At 35.4% G+C, this 20,082-nt stretch overlaps 1 protein-coding gene across 1 annotated transcript in view; it reads right to left on the reverse strand.

The window, feature by feature from the left end:
• Positions 1-2,942: 2,942 nt before the first annotated feature.
• The window catches only part of LOC129271355 (kinesin-like protein KIF2A), a 62,807-nt gene continuing 45,667 nt past the window's right edge, over positions 2,943-20,082 (reverse strand). Inside the window, exons 9-17 of the mRNA XM_064106594.1 lie at positions 18,332-18,422; positions 17,329-17,484; positions 15,755-15,897; positions 14,607-14,728; positions 10,943-11,142; positions 10,073-10,140; positions 8,937-9,168; positions 8,403-8,475; positions 2,943-6,907 (exon numbers count right to left, since the gene is read on the reverse strand). Of these exons, the coding sequence (XP_063962664.1) occupies positions 6,777-6,907; positions 8,403-8,475; positions 8,937-9,168; positions 10,073-10,140; positions 10,943-11,142; positions 14,607-14,728; positions 15,755-15,897; positions 17,329-17,484; positions 18,332-18,422 (1,216 nt within the window). The 3' untranslated portion in view covers positions 2,943-6,776. The remainder of the gene's footprint in view (positions 6,908-8,402; positions 8,476-8,936; positions 9,169-10,072; positions 10,141-10,942; positions 11,143-14,606; positions 14,729-15,754; positions 15,898-17,328; positions 17,485-18,331; positions 18,423-20,082) is intronic.

Consider the following 20,082-nt stretch of genomic DNA (forward strand, 5'->3'; position numbering starts at 1 on the left):
TTTGACGATTGTGTCTTGCCGTCTTGAATAAAGAAATGAAATAATAATGATTGTATTTTATTCTACAAAGCAAAAAGTCAAATTGACTTGATTGAATCAGTATAACATAACATGGAAATTAACATGACCTAAAATCATTATAGTATTAAAGTTGACATGTTTATTGACACAATTTTCTTAAGAGACCGCTTCAGGCATGAAAATCATCGAATTCGCATTAAAACAATTAGTTCCCAAAATATTCATATAATAATAATGGGAATAATGGACGGAAACGAAATAAAATTGGTGACACAAGTAATATTTTACCTCCCACTTCCCTGGGCCCTGGGAACTATTTATTATTTTTTACAGGGGTGCTGATGTGAATTTAACAAGCAAAAAAGGGGGAGGGGTTCCCCTACAAAATGGAGATCATTTTGGTCCCGAAAAGTTTGACAAGCAAAAGAAAAAAGGGGGTTCACTACGAACTATAGGTAATTGCGGTTACATTTTTTTTTTTGCTACATGTACCAGAATTCCAGGGGTGCTGCCTATATGGAGGATAACACACGCAGCACCCCCCCCCCCCCCAGAAAAGATAGTCGCGCTTTTATAGTTTCCGGAAAGTTTTGATCAAATTAGCATCCCCTCCCCTCACCCCCCCCCCTCTCTCTCTCTCTCTCTCTCCATCTCTCTCTTCTCTTCTCTCTCTTTTTTTCTTCTCATGCTCATTTTCTTGTCTTTATAATATTCTCTCCTTTTCGTTTACTTTTAATGTTCCAATCTCCCTACCTCTTTCTTTTTCCTACCACAAATTTGTCCTTAAGCTCTCTACCCCTCCCCTCCCCATCTTTCTCTCTCTCTCTCCATTCCTCACAGACCCCCCTCTCATTTTCTTTGTCACAACCTTTCTCTCTCCATTCCGTTTTCCGATAGTCATTAATGAACTACAGTTAAAATGTGGCGTTAATAATAGGGGCAAAAGTTGGTAAGCAATAATATAACGGTCTTTAATTGCAATTCAACGTACATCGACACGCTATCAGTGCGATATAAATCTAACATTGTTTATCTTATAATACAAGATCGATATTAGCCGAGCGATAGCCGATACTCATCAATACCATCAGGGTCGTTATTTTATGAGAAGGTATAAATAGAAGACCATCATGCAATTTAATCATTGATAAACGAATATTACCATGATTATAGAATGATTGCAGCCAAGATGAAAAATCAAAACGTTGCAGAAAAAGAAAATAATAATAATTATTAAAAAAGATTGATAATATCAGGTGAGCGCATTAAAAAATACCATTGCCTTGTATTGGGGTGGTTGAAGTGAAAAAAGGGAAAATATCGCATGTGATTTTGTTGAAATCAATGTGTTTTTGTATTTATATGGTTTTTAGATCAAAATTAACTTTGTTGAAATTATTGTGTTCATGATGTAATTATTCATTCGCACATATTTTCCAAGTATAATTACATTCGTATAGCGTCTGCTCGTTTTATGAATTATGAATTATGTTAGTATTAGTATATTACCTGAGTATCCGAACCATTGGCAAAAAACTAGTGATTGTATTGTTAGCAACTATGGCGATGTCTGATGAAGGAATCCCTGCCTGTATTTATCATTTCATTGTTATTGTAAAAGTGTATTTGAATCATTGATACTTGATACACGTATTGCCACTATTAAAATATTGCACAAATGATACACCAAACAACCGCACTTAAAAGCATATACAGGATTATTACTAGCCGAGACCAATCTCCATCTCTTGAAGGTCTTCACGCTTCGTTCTAATTGTAAGCATCGGTTGCTAAGCCAAGGAAGCTGTTGCTATGCAACGGGACAATAAGCAAGTGATTTAACATTGTTTGCTAGTCCCGCGGCATGTTATGATTTATTAGCAATGTAAACAACTCGTGAATAAGCATTCGCTGTTACCGATAATAAAAAGTAAACAATCAAAATTAGCGAGAGTGATATCATTTCGGACAAAACCTCCCACTGGGGCGATCTCAATGCATATATCTGTATAATACATCGCAAAGAAAGTGATTGTATTCTCATCGCCTGAACCGATTGTTTATCCCCTTGTTCTGTACATCGCAAGTTTGAAATGCCTGGGCCTTGGGGTTTCCATGCCTTGGCCCTGGGTTTACACACCTTGGTATTGGCCTTTGGCATTAAAGCCTTGGCATGGGCCTTGACTATTATAAGTATATGGAATAAAACATGGCAGTGTATTTTTATATCAATATTGTCACGTTTGTTTAGGATTCCATGAAACGCCATTTTCATATCCCCCTTTCCCTGCTATCCCTCCTTCCCTTTTCATGTTTTTTTTTTGCTTAATGATAAATCAAGATCCATCTTCTCTCTCCCCCTCCCTCTCCTCTTCTCTCTCTCAATCGTTCTTTTGTTAGCATGTTAATTTCCTTTAAATCAGCGCTTCTCAACCTTTTTCTTACTCGAGGACCACTTTGACTCTCAGATTTTTGTCGGGGCCCACCTACAAAAATTTTAAGAAAACGTCCATTTCGATGAAAAAAATTTCATGAAATTTGAACACAATTCTGAAGCACATTCGAAACAAACAGATTAAGAACTAATCTGCATTCGCAAATGTCCGGTAAACTACATATACACAATATGCATGTATATGAGTTTCACATCAAAGTTAGATCGAAACCATCATAGTGTGCATGTGCATGCTTTGCAAAATGCAAGATACCTAAGCATGCTTTAGTTTTGTTTGACCCACATAGACTGATTGGACATACCATGTAAAATATACTATAGTTTTTCTTCCTATGTTTTTCTCCTTCTGGAGCTTCTTGCGGCCCATCTGAGAGAGATTCGCGGCCCACCAGCCCACCCATTGAGAAGCGCTGCTCTAAATCTTCAAGACTAACAAAAGAAAGAGGCTCAGAAAAAAAAATTGACAAACTGTCTCATCTCTTTTTGCATCAGAGTGATTATGATTTATTCAATCACTTCAAATCAGAAAAAAAAACAGCAAAGTACAGTATATAGAAGATTTGACTTTTAGAATAGGCTTTTTATACATAAGGACATTTGCACACGCTTTACAAGGTAAATAGCTATACAATATTGACCATACGGTCAGAATATAATAATAGGTGAACATACATTATCCATATAGCAGAGTCTTATACAAGTCTTATGGCATTAAATTTTATATTATATGGCCCCCGAGTGCCCTTTTTCTCTATAGTAAGTCCACTTTGGAACATTCATAGTTTATCTATATATAATCACAAAAAAATATTTACATTACTCATGCAAAACTGAAAGTCAAATGAAAAGAACTCTTTTTTAAAAAAAAGAAGAGAGAACATTAAAAAACATTGATAATTTAAATCTAAATGAAGAAATGATGCCTGTCAATGAAGGGAAAACAAATTTATGGCCACGTTTACAATTCTGAAGATTAGATGTGTACATACTACAGAATAGTGCAAATGGAACAGCTCTTTCAGTTAATTATGTGGGATGATGACTACTTATGATTGTATATAACATGTATGATTATGTGGGATTAAAAAAAAGCCAGTTTGGGAAAGATAAGCCTTATGTATAATTTACAGAAAACCAGAAAAGCGGAATAGTGGGTATCCCCTACGGTCTCGAAAGCTTTTTTTCTTTACCGTTGCTGAACTTGTCTTAAACTCCCTTCACAGCATAAAGGAAACTGCACTAACACCACACATCACTTGAATTGAGAAATTAAACCAATGTTGCTATGTTCACACTGATTTATTTTTGTTTTTATAAGCAGTAAAGCAAGAAAGTAAAGCTCTCTGAACATAAACTGTGCAAAAAATATTCTTTTAATAAAATAAATAGTTATTTTGTTAGAAGTTGGTAGGAGAAAAGATGTATTATAAAGCAATTTTCCCCATCATGATATTAAACAAATAATCTGGAGTCTTGGCATATTAGCTTAACTAATTCTAGATGTAAACTATCCTATAACAGGCAAATAGGGGACAAAATTGAATCTATCAGCAAGAATAAGAGTAATGAAAAGGTTCTGCTGTTACATCGGGCTTATAACATCAAAATGCTTTACAGATATATTGATACTTCGTTATTTGATTCTGGCTTGCCAGCATACTGTTCATGCACAAGTTCCACTCCCTGGGGAGTGTTGCAGCGATAAACTGTCAAGATGCTCTATATTGCTAAGCGAACAACATTGACGACCTACCAGGTTCCCACTTAACACCCTGGTGGAGGGTGCCTGATTGCAATATGATGTCTTCCCAGAGGGCGCTGAAGGTGCTTAAGGACGCCAAAGGATGCAAGAATGTAATCATAATTCATGTTCGAAATAAATATGTCTACATGAGACTAGAAATACGGGAATTGGCAAGGGATGCTGTATTTATACATATAGCGTCATGAAATGGAACAATATACAAATGAAATTGGATGGATAGAAGATTTCTATGGCAGGTTTTCAAATAGGTTTGCTACCCTGATTGGAATGCTTTATATTTATGGTATATATTTTTTTTTCAAAGTTTCTTTTTGGATTTGTATATCAAAATCTCATGTTATATGAATTTTGGAAGAAGGAAATAAAAACCATACAATCGGCCTTGCACGAGTGAAAGTTTCTAGGGGAGAGTTGTAACAAATTTGTCATCAATTGCAAGTCAGAGAGAAATCAACAAAAGTGAAACAGTCTCTTTCATATACATGTAATAGGAATGCTAGAAACCAATGACAAATGTGCACATGGCCAATCAAATCACAGCATTTCAGTAGCCTCTGACAGAAATATTGATAACAAGCCTCTGTGAAACAGGGCCCATGAATTCAACTTTAAATATGCAAGGCTGATCGTATATTACTACCTGCAGTCTAAGGCAATATCTATAAAAATCAAAATCAAGCAACTGCAATTTCACCAAAAAAAAAACCTAAAAAGGAAACCTTTTTTACCGACTTGCATAGAGAACAAAATATGCACAAAGTAAGGCGTTACTTCACATATACATGGTAGACAAGAAAGGCCAATATGACCCAATATATTAATAGTCTGAACTGAAATCTATTCATTCATTCAAGTTTGATTGCTAAGTAAGAGAGATTCATTTGAAAGTGAGCAATATTTGCTTTCCATTCAACTTCAAAATTTGATTGTACAGGCAATTCAAAATTTTCTTGCACTTTTACTGCATCTTATATACATTTTGAATGTAAAATATCTATGCACAGAATCTCCAGTAATTCAGTATTTAAAGCTAATTTCTTCTATGAATATTGACTATAAAAATGTTGTCCATTAGAACTAGATATTACTATAATATGCATTATTTGAACAGACAAACCTCTGATGGTTTATCAAATGATAACAAGTCATTAAGTTGAAAATCTGAGTTGATATCATAATGATGTGCTTGCAGTATAATTATGAAGGACCTAACTGTCCTAACATCATACCTAACAATCACAGCTTTTTGGATTGCTAGCTTAAATGATTTAAATCATGGCAAATAAAAGGTGTTCTTTGCAAGAAAGACTCAAAGGTTTTCTTTTTTTTCTTCAAACAACTCCCTCTGATATCACCAGTGTCCGGTTGCATAAAAGTTACTATTATCATAACTTTGCAAGTCAATGGTAACTACCATGGTTACTACACTCAACAGCCAATCAGAATCAAGTATTTCATGGAAGTGACAATTGGATGGCAAAGTTACCATAACAGTAGCTTTTATGAAAAAGGGTCGGGGGACTGAATATCACTGGATTTGCTAGGAATGTCTTCGTACATTGAAACCTTTTAATAGGGAGGTTGAATACAATATGCATGTTTCATTATGCAATAAGTACATTTGCCTACATTCATATTTCATAACTTAAATGATAATCTTAGCTCCATGAAAAAAAAAAAAAAAGAGTGCTATACAATTAAAATTTCTTGGTTCTCAATATTCTTTCATTTTTTACACACAATCATACCATCACTTTAGTATCGATAAGTGCACCGATACTTTCAAAACTGGCATGTATTGAGCTTAGCAATTATCATTACTGATTATAAATTGTATCCCTGCAACATCTAGTTATTGGTTAATATAAAAAGCAAGAATATTTTCATGAGAATATTTTCATTTAGCTGCTGTGGCAAGCAGGAACACAACTATGATCGGCATGTGGAATAGCATGTCCTCATCAAAAGAATATCTTAATTCAACTTATTCATTTCATTCAAAAAACCTGCCAGATCATGTCAATTCCCATCCCTGAATTTAATTAACAGTAAGTTTAATAAAAGAGGAGCTTGCCTCGATGCACTAATCACATTTCCCTACATGCCCTTATCGACAACTAGTAGCAATTGGTTTTTCTAGCACTATGAAATTCTTCTATATTAATCAATATGGGTTTTCAAACAAAAAATTTGGATAGGTGTGTCCAGTAAATGTGGTGAAAAATGTGACAAAGTACAAATTTCACGTGTGTTGAGACATCTTCTGATATGCTCTGAATGGAAACCCATCATTCATGTTTAAATATTCAGTTAAAATCTACACAGGCGGAGTTTTACATGTTGCAACAACTCACAAGGTATGATATGCAGACTAATGCCATCAGCATAGCAAAAAGGGATGAATACCTGTCAGTTTTTAATACATGTATTAAGTTCTTTCGCAATCATAGTTGCTTTTGCTTGCAAGCTTTCAATCAATACAGACCAACGGGTATGTTCAAGGAGAGTTGGAGTGATGTTGTCATGGTTACCGGCTCATTTCTTGATGTTTTTACTGGCTTTCTCCTCCGCTGAGAGCTGACTTCTGAAATTAGAAACTTTGTCCTTCAGGTCTGAGAGGATCTGAATCTTTCTTGATAAGATGGCTTCCAGTCCAGAGCAGTATTCTGATTTAACAAACAAATAAAAAAAAAGGTCTGAATAAATCATTTTCATCATTTCAAGTAAATAAATAAGTGTTTGGTACCGCAAAATCATAAATAGCCTTACAAACGGACATACATGTACTGAAGCTTTTCGACATGCACTCATCGGAGTAAAATTCAAGCGATTTTGCTCCGATGAGTGCATGTAAAAAAGCTTCAGTATGTCCGTTTTTAAGGCTATTTTACGACTTTTATCATTATCATATCATCTGGGGGAGTCGTGGTCTAGTGGTTACAAATCTTGTTTTTCAATGAGAGGGGTGTGGGTTCAAATCTCAGCGTGTTTTCCTTCAGCAAGAAATTTACCTACGTGCGAAGAACTCAACCCAGGTGAGGTGAATGGGTACCCGGCAGGATTAAGTCCTTGAATGCACCAAGCGCCTTTAGCAGCTGGAGCTACAGCTGGGGTAATATACAGTGTTCCATTCAGGGAAAAAAATACTTTTTTTTACAGGAGCCATTTTTCTCACTGGTCACAAATTTATGGGAACCATTTTTCAATTTCCAAGAGCCATTTTTTAATTTGCTAGAGCCATTTTTAAAATAAAAAAAAGAAACATATCATTTGTAATTATTATCATTTTAGACATGTTAAAGATAAATTCCAGTTTTGGTAACGATCTCAAAATGACTTTTTACAGAATCTAATATAATGACGACCCAAGTGTCTGTTTGTATGAATAAAAAATATGTGCCAAAGGATTCTCATGAAATCAGTGTTTACTGCAACTACTGGCATTTCTCTTTAAATTTGAAGTATTGTTTGTTGTATTTTAATTTGCCATCCGTACTATTTCTTTATTTATTTCGGGAAACATCAAATATGTCGCCCTTAAAAGAACCATATTGCCCTCGTCTAAAGACTCGGGCCAATATGATTCTGTTGCGGGCGACATATTTGATGTTCCCCTCAAGGCCAGTCAATATATAATTTTTATTATCTATACAGGAAAAAGGGTGAGATATAATACTATTTCATGACTATTTATATGAATATTTACAAAATCTTGAAAAACATGCAGACATGTGGAATGTGAATTACTTCCAGTCTTAACATGAGCTCGCCCATGCACAGTGAATTACGTGTGCATTCTGTGCACACCTTATTGCATTCAAATTCGTAATCATTGAGGACACCACTTGTGTACAAATTTTCACGACCAAGAAAAAAATGAGGAAAAAAAGGGAAAAGGGTGAGATATGATACTGTTTTGTGAATATTTTGTCAAAATCTATCACAAAATATTTTTTAATTAGGTCAAAATATTTGCTCCCGCCCTTCGCTTTTGTCCCATATACAAGGTCTGGCCCCCTCAAAACATTTGGCTCATTACGCCAATGGAGGACACATTCCTAAATCGGTCTGAAATTTGTAACTACTACAGATTTTTTTGTGATGATTGGCACCCCTGCAGATAGCCTTTACCAAGTCCCATGCTAGGACTATGAGACTCACCTTCTACATCGTAATCTACTTCATCTGTCATCGATAACAATTGTTCCTCCTCCGCTAAAAGACTCTTTGATTCCTAAAGATTAAAAAAACAGGGGATTTGAATTAAATTTTAAAATGAGAGCTTCGAATTGAAAAAAAGGTACTTTATCAAAATGTTTTAAAGTTAAACTAGTGGTAGCTATAAATTTCAATAATACAGTACGCACCAAAAAAATAAAATTTACTTCAAAAATACCAAATCAAATGAAAAAGTATGACTGAAATACAAAACTCTCCTCTTTCCTGAAATGATATCTTCTCCACAATAATCTGATACCATTTTTATGTAGTAAATATTTAAGAATAACAAACAGTCCTTTTTAAGAATAACAAATATGGTGTTTACCGTAAAACCTTCTTTAAATATTTAAACTTGGTTAATTATGAGGTCTTCCTTGCTCTGATATAAAATTCAATTTAAAGTGTAATGTTTTTTTTTTCTGACTGGCACTGTAGTTAGACCCTTGTGGTATAAGACGTGGTAATGCAACCTACCTCTAAACAATTACGATGATAATCCACCACTTGTTCTTCCATCTCTTGCAGCTGGTTCATGACTTCATGGAATGTATACATCTCCACCGACACCTCCTCTTCGTTGTGCGTACAAAGCATCGCTAGATCACTGTTACTGGGTGACAGACTCCTTTCGGGACTACCACCGTTCTTGGTTGGAGATCGGTAATCGTCGTCGCCATCAGGACCGCCTGGACCGAGCTCTTTCACTCTGTAAAACAATTATATTCATCCTCCTTTAAAGGGATGATCTAGGCTGGAGATATTTCTATCTCAATCAATAGAGTAAAATTTCCAGAGCAAAATGCTGAAATTTGATCAAAATCGGATAGCAAATAATAAAGTTATTGAATTTTAAAGATTTGCACTATTCTGGTGAAACAGTTCTAGGCATGGCTTTATGAATATTCATTAGGTGGGCTAATGATGTCATATCCCCACTTGTTCTTTCGTATTTTATTATATGAAATAAGGTTTTATCAAATTTTTTTTACCAAGAACTAAAACAATTGGACTGATAACTGATTAAGTGCATTAGTTATTTATTGCCGCAACTTACTTAATCATAATGGAGACACATCATTTACACATTTGTATGAAAAAATTAAATATTTATGATTTCATGTAATAACATAAGAAAAAGGAAAGCGGGGATGTGACATCATCAGCCCACCTAATGAATATTCATGACGATGTGCATATAACCGTTTTCACAAAATATTTATAAACTTTGAAATTCAATAACTTCGTTATTTGTTATCCGATTTTGAAGAAATTTTCAGCATTTTGCTCTGTGAATTTTACTTTATTTATTTAGATATAAATAATATTTTCAGCATGGACCATCCCTTTAATTAGGTGTACATAAAATTGCTTGATCACTATTACTGGATAACAGGCTCCTTCTGGGTGGTGTAAAGCTACAAAAGAATTTACACACGACTGGAACATGTTCTTAGGTGCTAATTTTCTCACTTTTAATATTCTCATTTTTACTATTTCTAGACCAAATAACTATTTTAGCTATTAACAGAGAATCTTTCCTGGTGACTCGTTGTTGGTCCTGGGTCGGTAGGTCATATTTGATAAGTTCTGATGGGGTTTGGTTGCCTTACCTGTCTGCGTATCGTAGAGTATTCAACGTATGCTCACATGAACTTATTCCCGGTGAAACCATGGCAATCTAATCAAGGAAATAAAAACATACCCATTCTTTTGAAACGTTCAATACAACCTCTTGATCAGTTAAATGCTATTCAAATAAGATACCCAACCTAAGAGACAATGAGTTGGCAGATATGAATTAATTACACAGGAAATAGCGATCATAGAAAAGATTTCTAGAAGGTTAAATGAAAGCATAAAATCAATGTAAGCATGATTAACAACATTTTTTCTTCTTTTGGTTTTTGATTTTCAAGAGGTTGTGAATTTGCCATAAAAGTGGTTTTCAAAAAGCAGGCAAATTGAAAGTATGAAAATCAATATGCAAGTTGGAAATTTACCATGTAGAGAATATCAAATTCATTTTAATACTTAATGGGCGTTGTGGTTTAGTGGTTATGCCCCTCGTCTTTCAATATGAGGGACGTGGGTTAAATACCCAGCCATGGCAGGTTTTCCTTCAGCAAGAAATTTACCCACATTGTGCTGCACTCAACCCAGGTGAGGTGAATGGGTACCAGGCAGGAAGAAATTCCTCGAATGCCAGAGCGCCTATAGGCAGCACGGCTATAGCCGGGTTAATAATAATAATAACATTATTGTCATGCGCAGTTCAGTATATACATATAGAAATTGCACGATATATATGTACACTAAAGCATAAACACTTATCATGAATATGTCAGATGGCACTTGACCGAAAGACCGAATCTGTAGAAACCTAGAGTCCACTCATGCCCTTGTACATTTTTTTTTTCAATTTACAAATAAAAGAAAACCATCACATGAAAATACAGATTGATAGAGTACATGTAAATTACCATGCATGTCCTTGTGTTATCTCCGATGAACGAATCTCGTAAGACCTGGGTCAGCTTGCTCGCTCTGAACGGTACATGGGCAGTCTTATGTCCTAAGGATCGGATGCATTCCTTCAGAGCTAATAAACTCTTGTTGATCTCTGCTCCTTCCATCCTTGTTTGTCTGTTGGAGCTCTGTGTGTCTTTACCTCTCTCATTACCTAGAGTGTGCAGAAACGGGAAAGGATCGTATGATTGGTGTGTGGACATACCAGGTAATAATTTCACTTACCAAATTTGATCGGCATTTTTGCTAATTTTCTGCAAAGTTCTGTAAAGTCTTTAAAGGGCCCAACCACTGACTAATCATGGGGAAATTGAATCAATATGAAATTTGCAAAAGGCCAAATGACTTGCATAATATAATCCGTCCGTCATGAGCGCCCGTCGGACTAATGCGATAAAAGTTCGGACAGCACGAATTTGACCGAACTCGTGATGGTTATTTACTTCGGATCATCGCAGTTCCAGTTTCCAACAATCCCAATTCCTAGACTCATAGCTGGGGCCTGTTGCAGAAAGAGTTGCAATCAAACGCAACTCTAAAAATCATGCGCAACTTGATTTTCAACCAATCAACAGCGCGCATTTCGGACTTGCGATTGATTTTTTGACTTGCGTTTAAACGCAACTCTTTCTGCAAAGGACCCCTAGTCTCTTTATTGCTAAACCAAAATAAATAACCTCTGTGAAGTTATATGTTTCAAAGTGAAAACACGCAGTTTACTTCTGGTTGGTTAGTCTACTACCTATTGCTCTCCTATAGACCTCCCAGCCAAGCCAGCGTCTATTACATAACACCCCCAGGCATGCAGCCGAGTGAAAGACTTGAATCCCTTCTCTGTTCTGAGATTAGCCTTGATTTCCCCATGATTTGTCAATGAAAGGTTGCTTTAAAGGAGAATGAAACCTTTGGAACAAGCATGTTTGTGTGGAAACAGAAACATCAATGAAAGTTAGAGAAAAATCGGACAAATAATGAGAATGCTTTGAGCATTTGAATATTGCGATCACTAATGCTATTGAGATACTCCTATTGGCAATGCGACAAGGATGTGTGATGTCACATGTGAACAACTCTCCCTTGATGGACTATAAAATACCCCTAAAATGTCTCTTTTGCTCTTTCTCATGGTGACACAAACTATCCATAACGTAATCTTTGAAAATCTGTATTATATGCCCTCCTATAGAAAGAATACATGATCTGATAGATGTGATAAAAGAGGCAATTTAAGTGAAACACATACAAAAGTACTAGGAAAGTTGTTCACATGTGACATCACACATCTTTGTCACATTGCCAACAGGAGGATCTAAATTACAATAATGATCCAAACTGTATTATTTATTCAAATTTTCTGAAACTTTCGTTGATTTGTTTCTTTGATTTTTCTTTTTTGGCACAAGCTATCTTGTTCCAAAGGTTTCATTTTCCTTTAAAGTAAAAATCTGCTATTGAAAAGACTTTTCGTGAAGCAGTCTTTTACAACAATTTGGAGCAAATTTTGCTGCGATACCAGGAACCAATGCAACGTAATGTGCAAGATAGAGCGCAGTGATACTACTAAAACATTAAACAGCTACAAGTAAGTGGCACTTCTATGATCAAAGTGGTCTTACGAGGCCATATCAACTGATTGTGATAAATGACACAATTTGCTCAATCATTTTAATTTTTTGAGGGGGGGATAGATAATAATTATATTGGATGGCTTTTTTTGCATGGAATGCCAGAAATATTACACTTGTTAGGGATAATATTGCACTCATCTTTGATTTGTGCAACATTGGCACTAACTCTTGGAATATTTCTGGAATCCCATTCTGAGCCATCCAATACAATATAAATATTGCTGAGCGGTTTATTTCCGATTGGTCTAATGCCAATTCGTCCAATTCCCAACTCGTCTACTGTCATTTATGGGGTGTTGCAAGAAACATGCAATCAATTGCAAGTCTATCCTGAAGACGGACAGTCAACCTGCCCGAAACGTTGAGTCTCTCTAATACTCATCATCTCTACTCGCCGACTCAAGCCAGCATCTCCTCATTAGCTCTACTACTCAAGCTGTTCTCAACTCATCAATCTTTCCTGGTTTACAGTCCTTTTCAGGACAACTTTCAAGAAAGAATACTCTACTCTAAAATCTCCACTTTCTCGCCTATCCATTTCTTCTCTTCTTCTATCCACTGTTTCTATAACACTTCACATGGTGTACCGTAAACCACATCAGCGATTGTACATACCACCATGCAAACCTTCAAACAACATCTAAGTCTATTTTCGTTCCCGAAATTAAACATATGTCATGCAAGTACATGTAATTGCAAATTTGCGACTGATTGCTAATCTGCTCCATGAAACAAGGAGTGTAATCTGATTTGCTATAGTTAAAATTGATTAATTAATTAATTTAGCTCACTCTCATCAATTATTCCGTAAATTAAAGATTCTAAAAATTTATGATATACATACCCTTCACACTGCAATTTTTATGTTTTCATACTACAAGAATCAGTTGCCTGACACATTTAACAGTTATTTTAAAACAAATCGCAGTGTAAACAAATATAATACGAGAAATTCTGATAATTTATACATTCCTTTTTACCGCTTTTCTTTCTCAAGAACAATCATAAGTTATAGTGGACCACTCATATGGAACAGTTTGCCCCCTGAAATAAAAGAAAGTCCTTCGCTAAATTCATTTAAAGTAAAATTTAAGTCTTACCTTCTAAATATGTATACTTCACCATGTTCTCAGTGAATAAGCTTGCTTGCTTTTATGTGTATGTTTTTTAAACATATTTTTTTGTAATGTAGTTGTTATTTTTTTTCTTCAAATTTTTCATTAGTTTGTTGATTTCGTTTATTTTGAAATGTGTGTTTCTTGCAATCTAATCAATTGATTGCAGGATGGTCTTTTTTCGGGAATGAATGTTAATCAGGGAGTAGCCTAGATAGGTCTATTTGGCTTTTGCTATTCCCCCACATCGCATTCATTACCCTATGTATTTTGTTATTTTTGTTAATTTGTCATTTTACAATATTCATTACTCCTTTACTCCTTTACTATGGAATCATTTTGATTGATCTCGATATATTGTATCTTGTATGTTTTTTACAGATGTGAAATAAATGAATTTGAAATTTGAATTGTAAAATTGCAACAGAATATTTGCAATTGATTGCAAATACTTTCTTGCAACACCCTTCGTCTACCATCAGTTCATCCAATATCCACGTGGTCTAATTGCCATTTCATCCACTCACCATTTTGTCTAATAACCACTTGGTCCAATAGCCATTTAGTCCATATACCATTTGGTCTAATTGGACTAAGTGATCATTGCAAGAAATGAATGAAAAGAAAATGGGTATTAGACTAACTGGTTATTAGACGAAATGGTCATAGACGAACTGGTGATTAGATGAAGTGTTCATTCAACCAAATGGTTATTGGACCAAATGGCTGGTAGACGAAATGTTGATGGACGGAACGGCATTAGACTACATGAAGGTAGACTATGTGATGAGTGGACGAGTTCGCAATAAACAAATTGGCAGTTTACCTGCTGAACTTCGTCATGCAATATTTCAGAAAGCCTGAAGGGTGCCTACCTGCGAGATCGATAAGGGAGAACTTCCCATGAAGTTTTCCTGATGATTTCTTTCGTAGGATGATTTGGAAGACTGCGTGTGACCTGGAAGAATGCTGGTTTGCTGAAGTCTGGCCGGATGTTCTATGGATAGAATTGAGATCATTACTAATTGAGAATCACATAAAGGGGCTTTCTGTGACAAGCAAAATAATAATTTACAAAGAATTAATCAATAAGCAGGGTAGCTCCAACATGATATCCATTTGATCATTGACTACCAAAGCATGTTGACTTCTTCATTGATTATCAAAATAACATACATGTTTAATGACACACCCTGTCCTCCATCTGTATTGAGATATAACCTGTACTTTGTAAAAGTTGATATAAGAAGGAAATGAATATCCATAAATTTGGTATCTAAATAAAGCCTACATTATTTATAACATGTTCATCGACCTATTAAATCACAAAAATCTTCTGGCTTCTTAATATCTTCAATTGAAATGCCCAAAACTAGCCTCTTCCAAGAGCGTTAAAACTCTGCATTGTAAATGGGCCCGTTCGTGTGACGTCACATCATGGCATTAGAATATTGTTGTCCCCGGCTGTGCACAAAAAACAATGCAAGAGCTATGGAGAAAACTTGTATTGTTTTTTTTTTAAAAGGTTGAAAGTTAGATAACCCGAAACCCTATGTACGATTGTTCCACGCCAAATTATAGGAGCATAGGCTAAGTTAAACTGAAGCTATCGTATTTACAAGGTAAAGTTAACGGGACAGACAGACGGACAGACACTGAGCATGATACCATAATACGTCCCGTCTAGTACGGGCGTATAAAAATCTTAGAACTAACCACGCTTCCAGGGCAAAATATAAGCTACATTATGCTGTTGCTGTTGTACTGTGCTTGTACACAACTAGGAAACACAATGCCATAATGTGACGTCACATGAACCGAAAGTGAAATTGCATTTCCAGCTCTCAGATTTGGGTGGCGTTTCATTGGTTAAATTTGTTATTTTCTTTTTGTTTTGTTACCTGGATGGAGTTGGATGCTATTCTAGGGGTTGAAATCTTTCTATTGATGTAAAAATCTCAGTTTTCATGATCATCTTCTGTCTTATTCATCGTTACTATTTTTTGACATACCCTGTACTCACCTAACATTGTTACCCATTCCTATAAGCTTGAGTACATCATCTGTGTTTTTGACGGTTCGTTCCTGTAATCCTACCACCTGTACCTGCTGTTTACCATCCTCCAGAACTCTGAGCTTGGCTTTCTTATTCAGCAAATCAAACACCTGTCATAGGAGCAAATATAATTTGTGTTGATAATAATAACGGCATATAAACCCAGGGAAGCCACTTCGGTTCCGAAAACTGTTCACTCGGCGGGCCCTGCTATTATCGTTACCCCGGCTTTGGCACGGTTACCTTGATCGGGTGCTCGAGCATTCGAGGAATTTCTTCCCACCGTGTACCCATTCACCTCACCTGGGTCGAGTGCAGCACAATGTGGATAAATTTCTTGCAGAAGGAAATTATGCCATGGCTGGGATTCGAACCCACGACCCTCTGTTTCAAAGTCCGGAGACTAATCCACTGGGCCACAACACTCCACAATATATGTGGTTAATACCAATGAATCCCTTACTTATTCTACAATCAGGGTTAAGTTAAAGGGGAATCCAGCCTTGGTCATAAAATATTGTGTTGGACAGGAGAAAAATAAATAAAACAGAATGGTGAAAGTTTGAGATAAATCGGAAAAGCAATAAGGAAGTTGTGGCTGCTTTAAAACTGAGGTCCCTAAGTATATATAGATTTCAAATTGGCAACTGGGTAATTATTATCAAGGATTTGTGGTTTTCTCCTAAGTACCCATTCCCCTGACATTTCAAAAATTACATTTAAGCCATTTTATGTACTGGAGTACATGGTAGAGTAGTCCTTGCTTTACATCACTATGACATCACATATGCGGCCAATTTGAAGTATCCACTGGAATAGTGATTACCAATATTTACCACTTCACAAAACTCATAACTTTCTTATTGTTTGTACGATATTGTTCTAACTTTCACCTATCAACTTGTCTGATTTTTCTTTTTCCTCTAGAAACAAATTTTTATCTGGGTTGGATTTCCCTTTAAGGGTAACTCTTTCGTCAATGGGTCCTTGAAGCATGAAATATGACCCTCAATACAGATATGAAATTCTTCCTCAATTGAAAGGTGTGATCCAGCCATAGGTTAAACATTACAAAGGAAACCCGAACCTCGATCTGTGTAGTATTTATCATAAGGATTTTTTTTTTTTAATACTAATGAAGAAAAAAAAAATCAAATTCACGCAGATTGTACTTCCAAGATATCTGTGACTGAAAGATCATCATTTAACTAATCTCCTGGGGAGAATAATGTAGCATATAAGTACATGGAATGAAATAATAATAATAATACAGGTATATTTACCCAGGGAAGCCGCTTCAGTTTCGAAAACTGTTCTCCCAGCGGGCCCTGCTATTATTGGCAATGGGTTTTCTAGTAATTTTATTTAAGCACTACTAAATAATAGTTTTCTGATGCAATTTTCTCAGAGTTTAATTTTGACCACATTCCACAGACACAGGTGACATTTGGGACCTTGCACCTCAGATTTTTTGTTTCTTCTAGTCTAAACAATGTTCACCAATCAAAATACCTTTAAGAAATTATGGTGCAAAACTTTACCTTTCCGCTGTATATTTCGAAGAAGCTGCAGTGAACGGCTAATTCCTTTGATTTGTGTTCCGGTCTGTTTAGATGCCTGAATACATCAGCTGCTGCCAGGGCATAAATTCCTTTCGTTACATCCTGGTTCTTCCCTGAAAAGTTTCCACCCATCGTCTAGTTAGAATTGAAAATAATTAAAAAGTTTTAATGTTGAGGATAATATTAACAATAGTGGCAATCACCATTATGATTGTACACGAAATCAATGTCATGATAATAATAATCTAATTCATGACCATAATTAAGTCACAATGTAATCAATTCATCATTTAAAGCAAGTGCAACCACGAAAAGAGAACCTTTTATTTCTGTAAAAGAACAATATCTTGTGAATATCTCCAGAATTTTTTCAAAATTTAAAATAGAGGGGTAGGGAATTCATGACCTCGAAACAGTTGACAAAATTTGCTAACTCATAAATGTAAACAAAATTAAATCCACATGAAATTTTTTTAATGAATTATCCTTCCAAGGTATGATTTTTGAAAGTAAACTGATGGGTTTGCCGTATGCTTCATTTAATATATTTTGGGGGAATTGTAACCCTTTAAAGCAGAAACGCACTAATAGCGCCATCTCGAGTCCTAAACTACTCATCCTGGGCACATTTCCTGACCCATAATGCTAGTGTAGTCTAGCAATACAGACCCACTTGAATGATAACATGCTAATTAACTACTCAATACATTTATTCCGCAATAATGATGTTACTAAGTAGCAAAAAAATACTTTTCCTCTCAAAACATTTTAGTTTCTCTGTACAAATACAATTATAGGTCAATTTATTCTCTGTAGTATTAGTAGATATCTGAAAACATATTTTAAGACTATCTAATCATAACACACAGTCAATGAGAGACCACAAACAGTTCACTCCCCCTTTTATAGGAATGCAGTGCAATGAGCAATGCATACAGGTCATTGATGATTCATACGACTAACAGCTAGCTGCCAAACTCACATGTGTCTTCCCACTTCCTGTCTGTCCGTATGCAAAACACGTGGCCATTCCTCGGTTGAATATAGTCTGTACAAGAGGCTTGGCGGTGAATCTGTACAAGGGAAAAAAGAAGAATTGCCTAAAATGTCACAATTTTTTTTTTATCATTTCATAAAATTTCAAATGATTTTTGTTCTGACCTTTTAATTCGATTGTTTATTTTGTAATATAGGTTCCTTTTTCTGCATAATAAAGCATACCTCTTTGCTTGAATTTACGCATTTTATATAATACTGCCGATTCTCATGATAATAATAGCAATTACGACAATGATGGCTATAACGATGACGACCATAGTGTTAATAATGGTGATGTTGATGATTAGGATAATGATTGATGAGGATGATGATAGCGATGAGGATGATGGCGATGATGATGGCTATGACGACGATGATGATGATGATGATGATGATGACGATGAATAATGATGATGATGACGATGATGATGATGCTGATAATGATGGTGATGATGATGATGCTGATGATGATGATGATGGTGATGATGACAATGATGATGATGCTGATGATGATGGTGATGATGATAATGATGATGGTGATGATTATGTTGATGGAGATGGTGTTGGTGATGATCAAGATTATGATGATGAAAGTGATGATAGAGAAGATGACTATAAAATAAACATTCTTCAAGCAAAAAAGGATGGATGTTGACTGCTTGTGCATTTCGTGAATGGACTTGTCAGACATTTATCCCACAAAGTGTGTTTTATCCCACAGTTATCATATAAACAATGCATCTTAGAAAATCAAAAATGCAAAATCAAGGAAAGTTTCAGATTCAACAACCTGTCGGAAAAAATATTGATGAAACGCTCCCAGAATACCGTGTATTACATGAAACTTATTAGTCTCTCCAATGCTCTCTCAAAACAGTGAAGAGGTAAACTGTGAGAAACAAAGTAGAGATAGTTATAAAAATAATGTGATTTATAAAGCGCCAAATCTACTCTGTAGAGTGCTCAAGGCGCATAAAGAGCTAAGAGTTAAATAAAAAAAGTTTTTAGAAGATATTTGAAAGTTTCGACAGAGTTACATTTTTTATGTCTTCAGGAAGGCTATTCCACAAAGCGGGGCATGCAAAAGCAAATGATCTTTCCCCCCGGGTTTTTGTAACTTTTGGAATAACAAGGAAGCCAGAAGTGGATGAGCACAAAGACCTGCTTGGTCTGTAGTATAAATTGATAAATGAAAGACTGTATTGTGGTGCTGATCCAAGAATACTATGAAAAGCAAGCAACAAAATCTTAAAGATAATCCGATTTTTTATAGGGAGCCAGTGCAGCGAATACAAGATGGGAGTGATATGAGAGCATTTATTTGACAAAGTGACAATGCAAGCAGCTGCATTCTGAAGCTTCTGAAGCATAAGGTGACCGCACACCTTACGATTGGTCTGCGACTCAATTTTGGAATAAAACGTAGTAGAATTTGATGCTAATATTGAGACTTGGAATATCTTACTGCGTAATGTTCAAAATCATTGTACGAATACCTCTGTTCAAATCTGTGACTATGCTATCATCCTTCTTTAATAGAATAAAAGCAAATTTAATATCTAGTCGTAATGACGTCATAGCAGTTGTACGATTGGCTACGATTTGAAACTAATTTTGCCTTTACTCCAAAATAAAGGAATGCAATCTTTCAAAATGGTTATATTAGTATTCTTTCAATTAATTTTAACCTCAAAT

This window comes from Lytechinus pictus, chromosome 11 (genome assembly GCF_037042905.1).
Source record: "Lytechinus pictus isolate F3 Inbred chromosome 11, Lp3.0, whole genome shotgun sequence".
Lineage (NCBI taxonomy): Eukaryota > Metazoa > Echinodermata > Echinoidea > Temnopleuroida > Toxopneustidae > Lytechinus > Lytechinus pictus.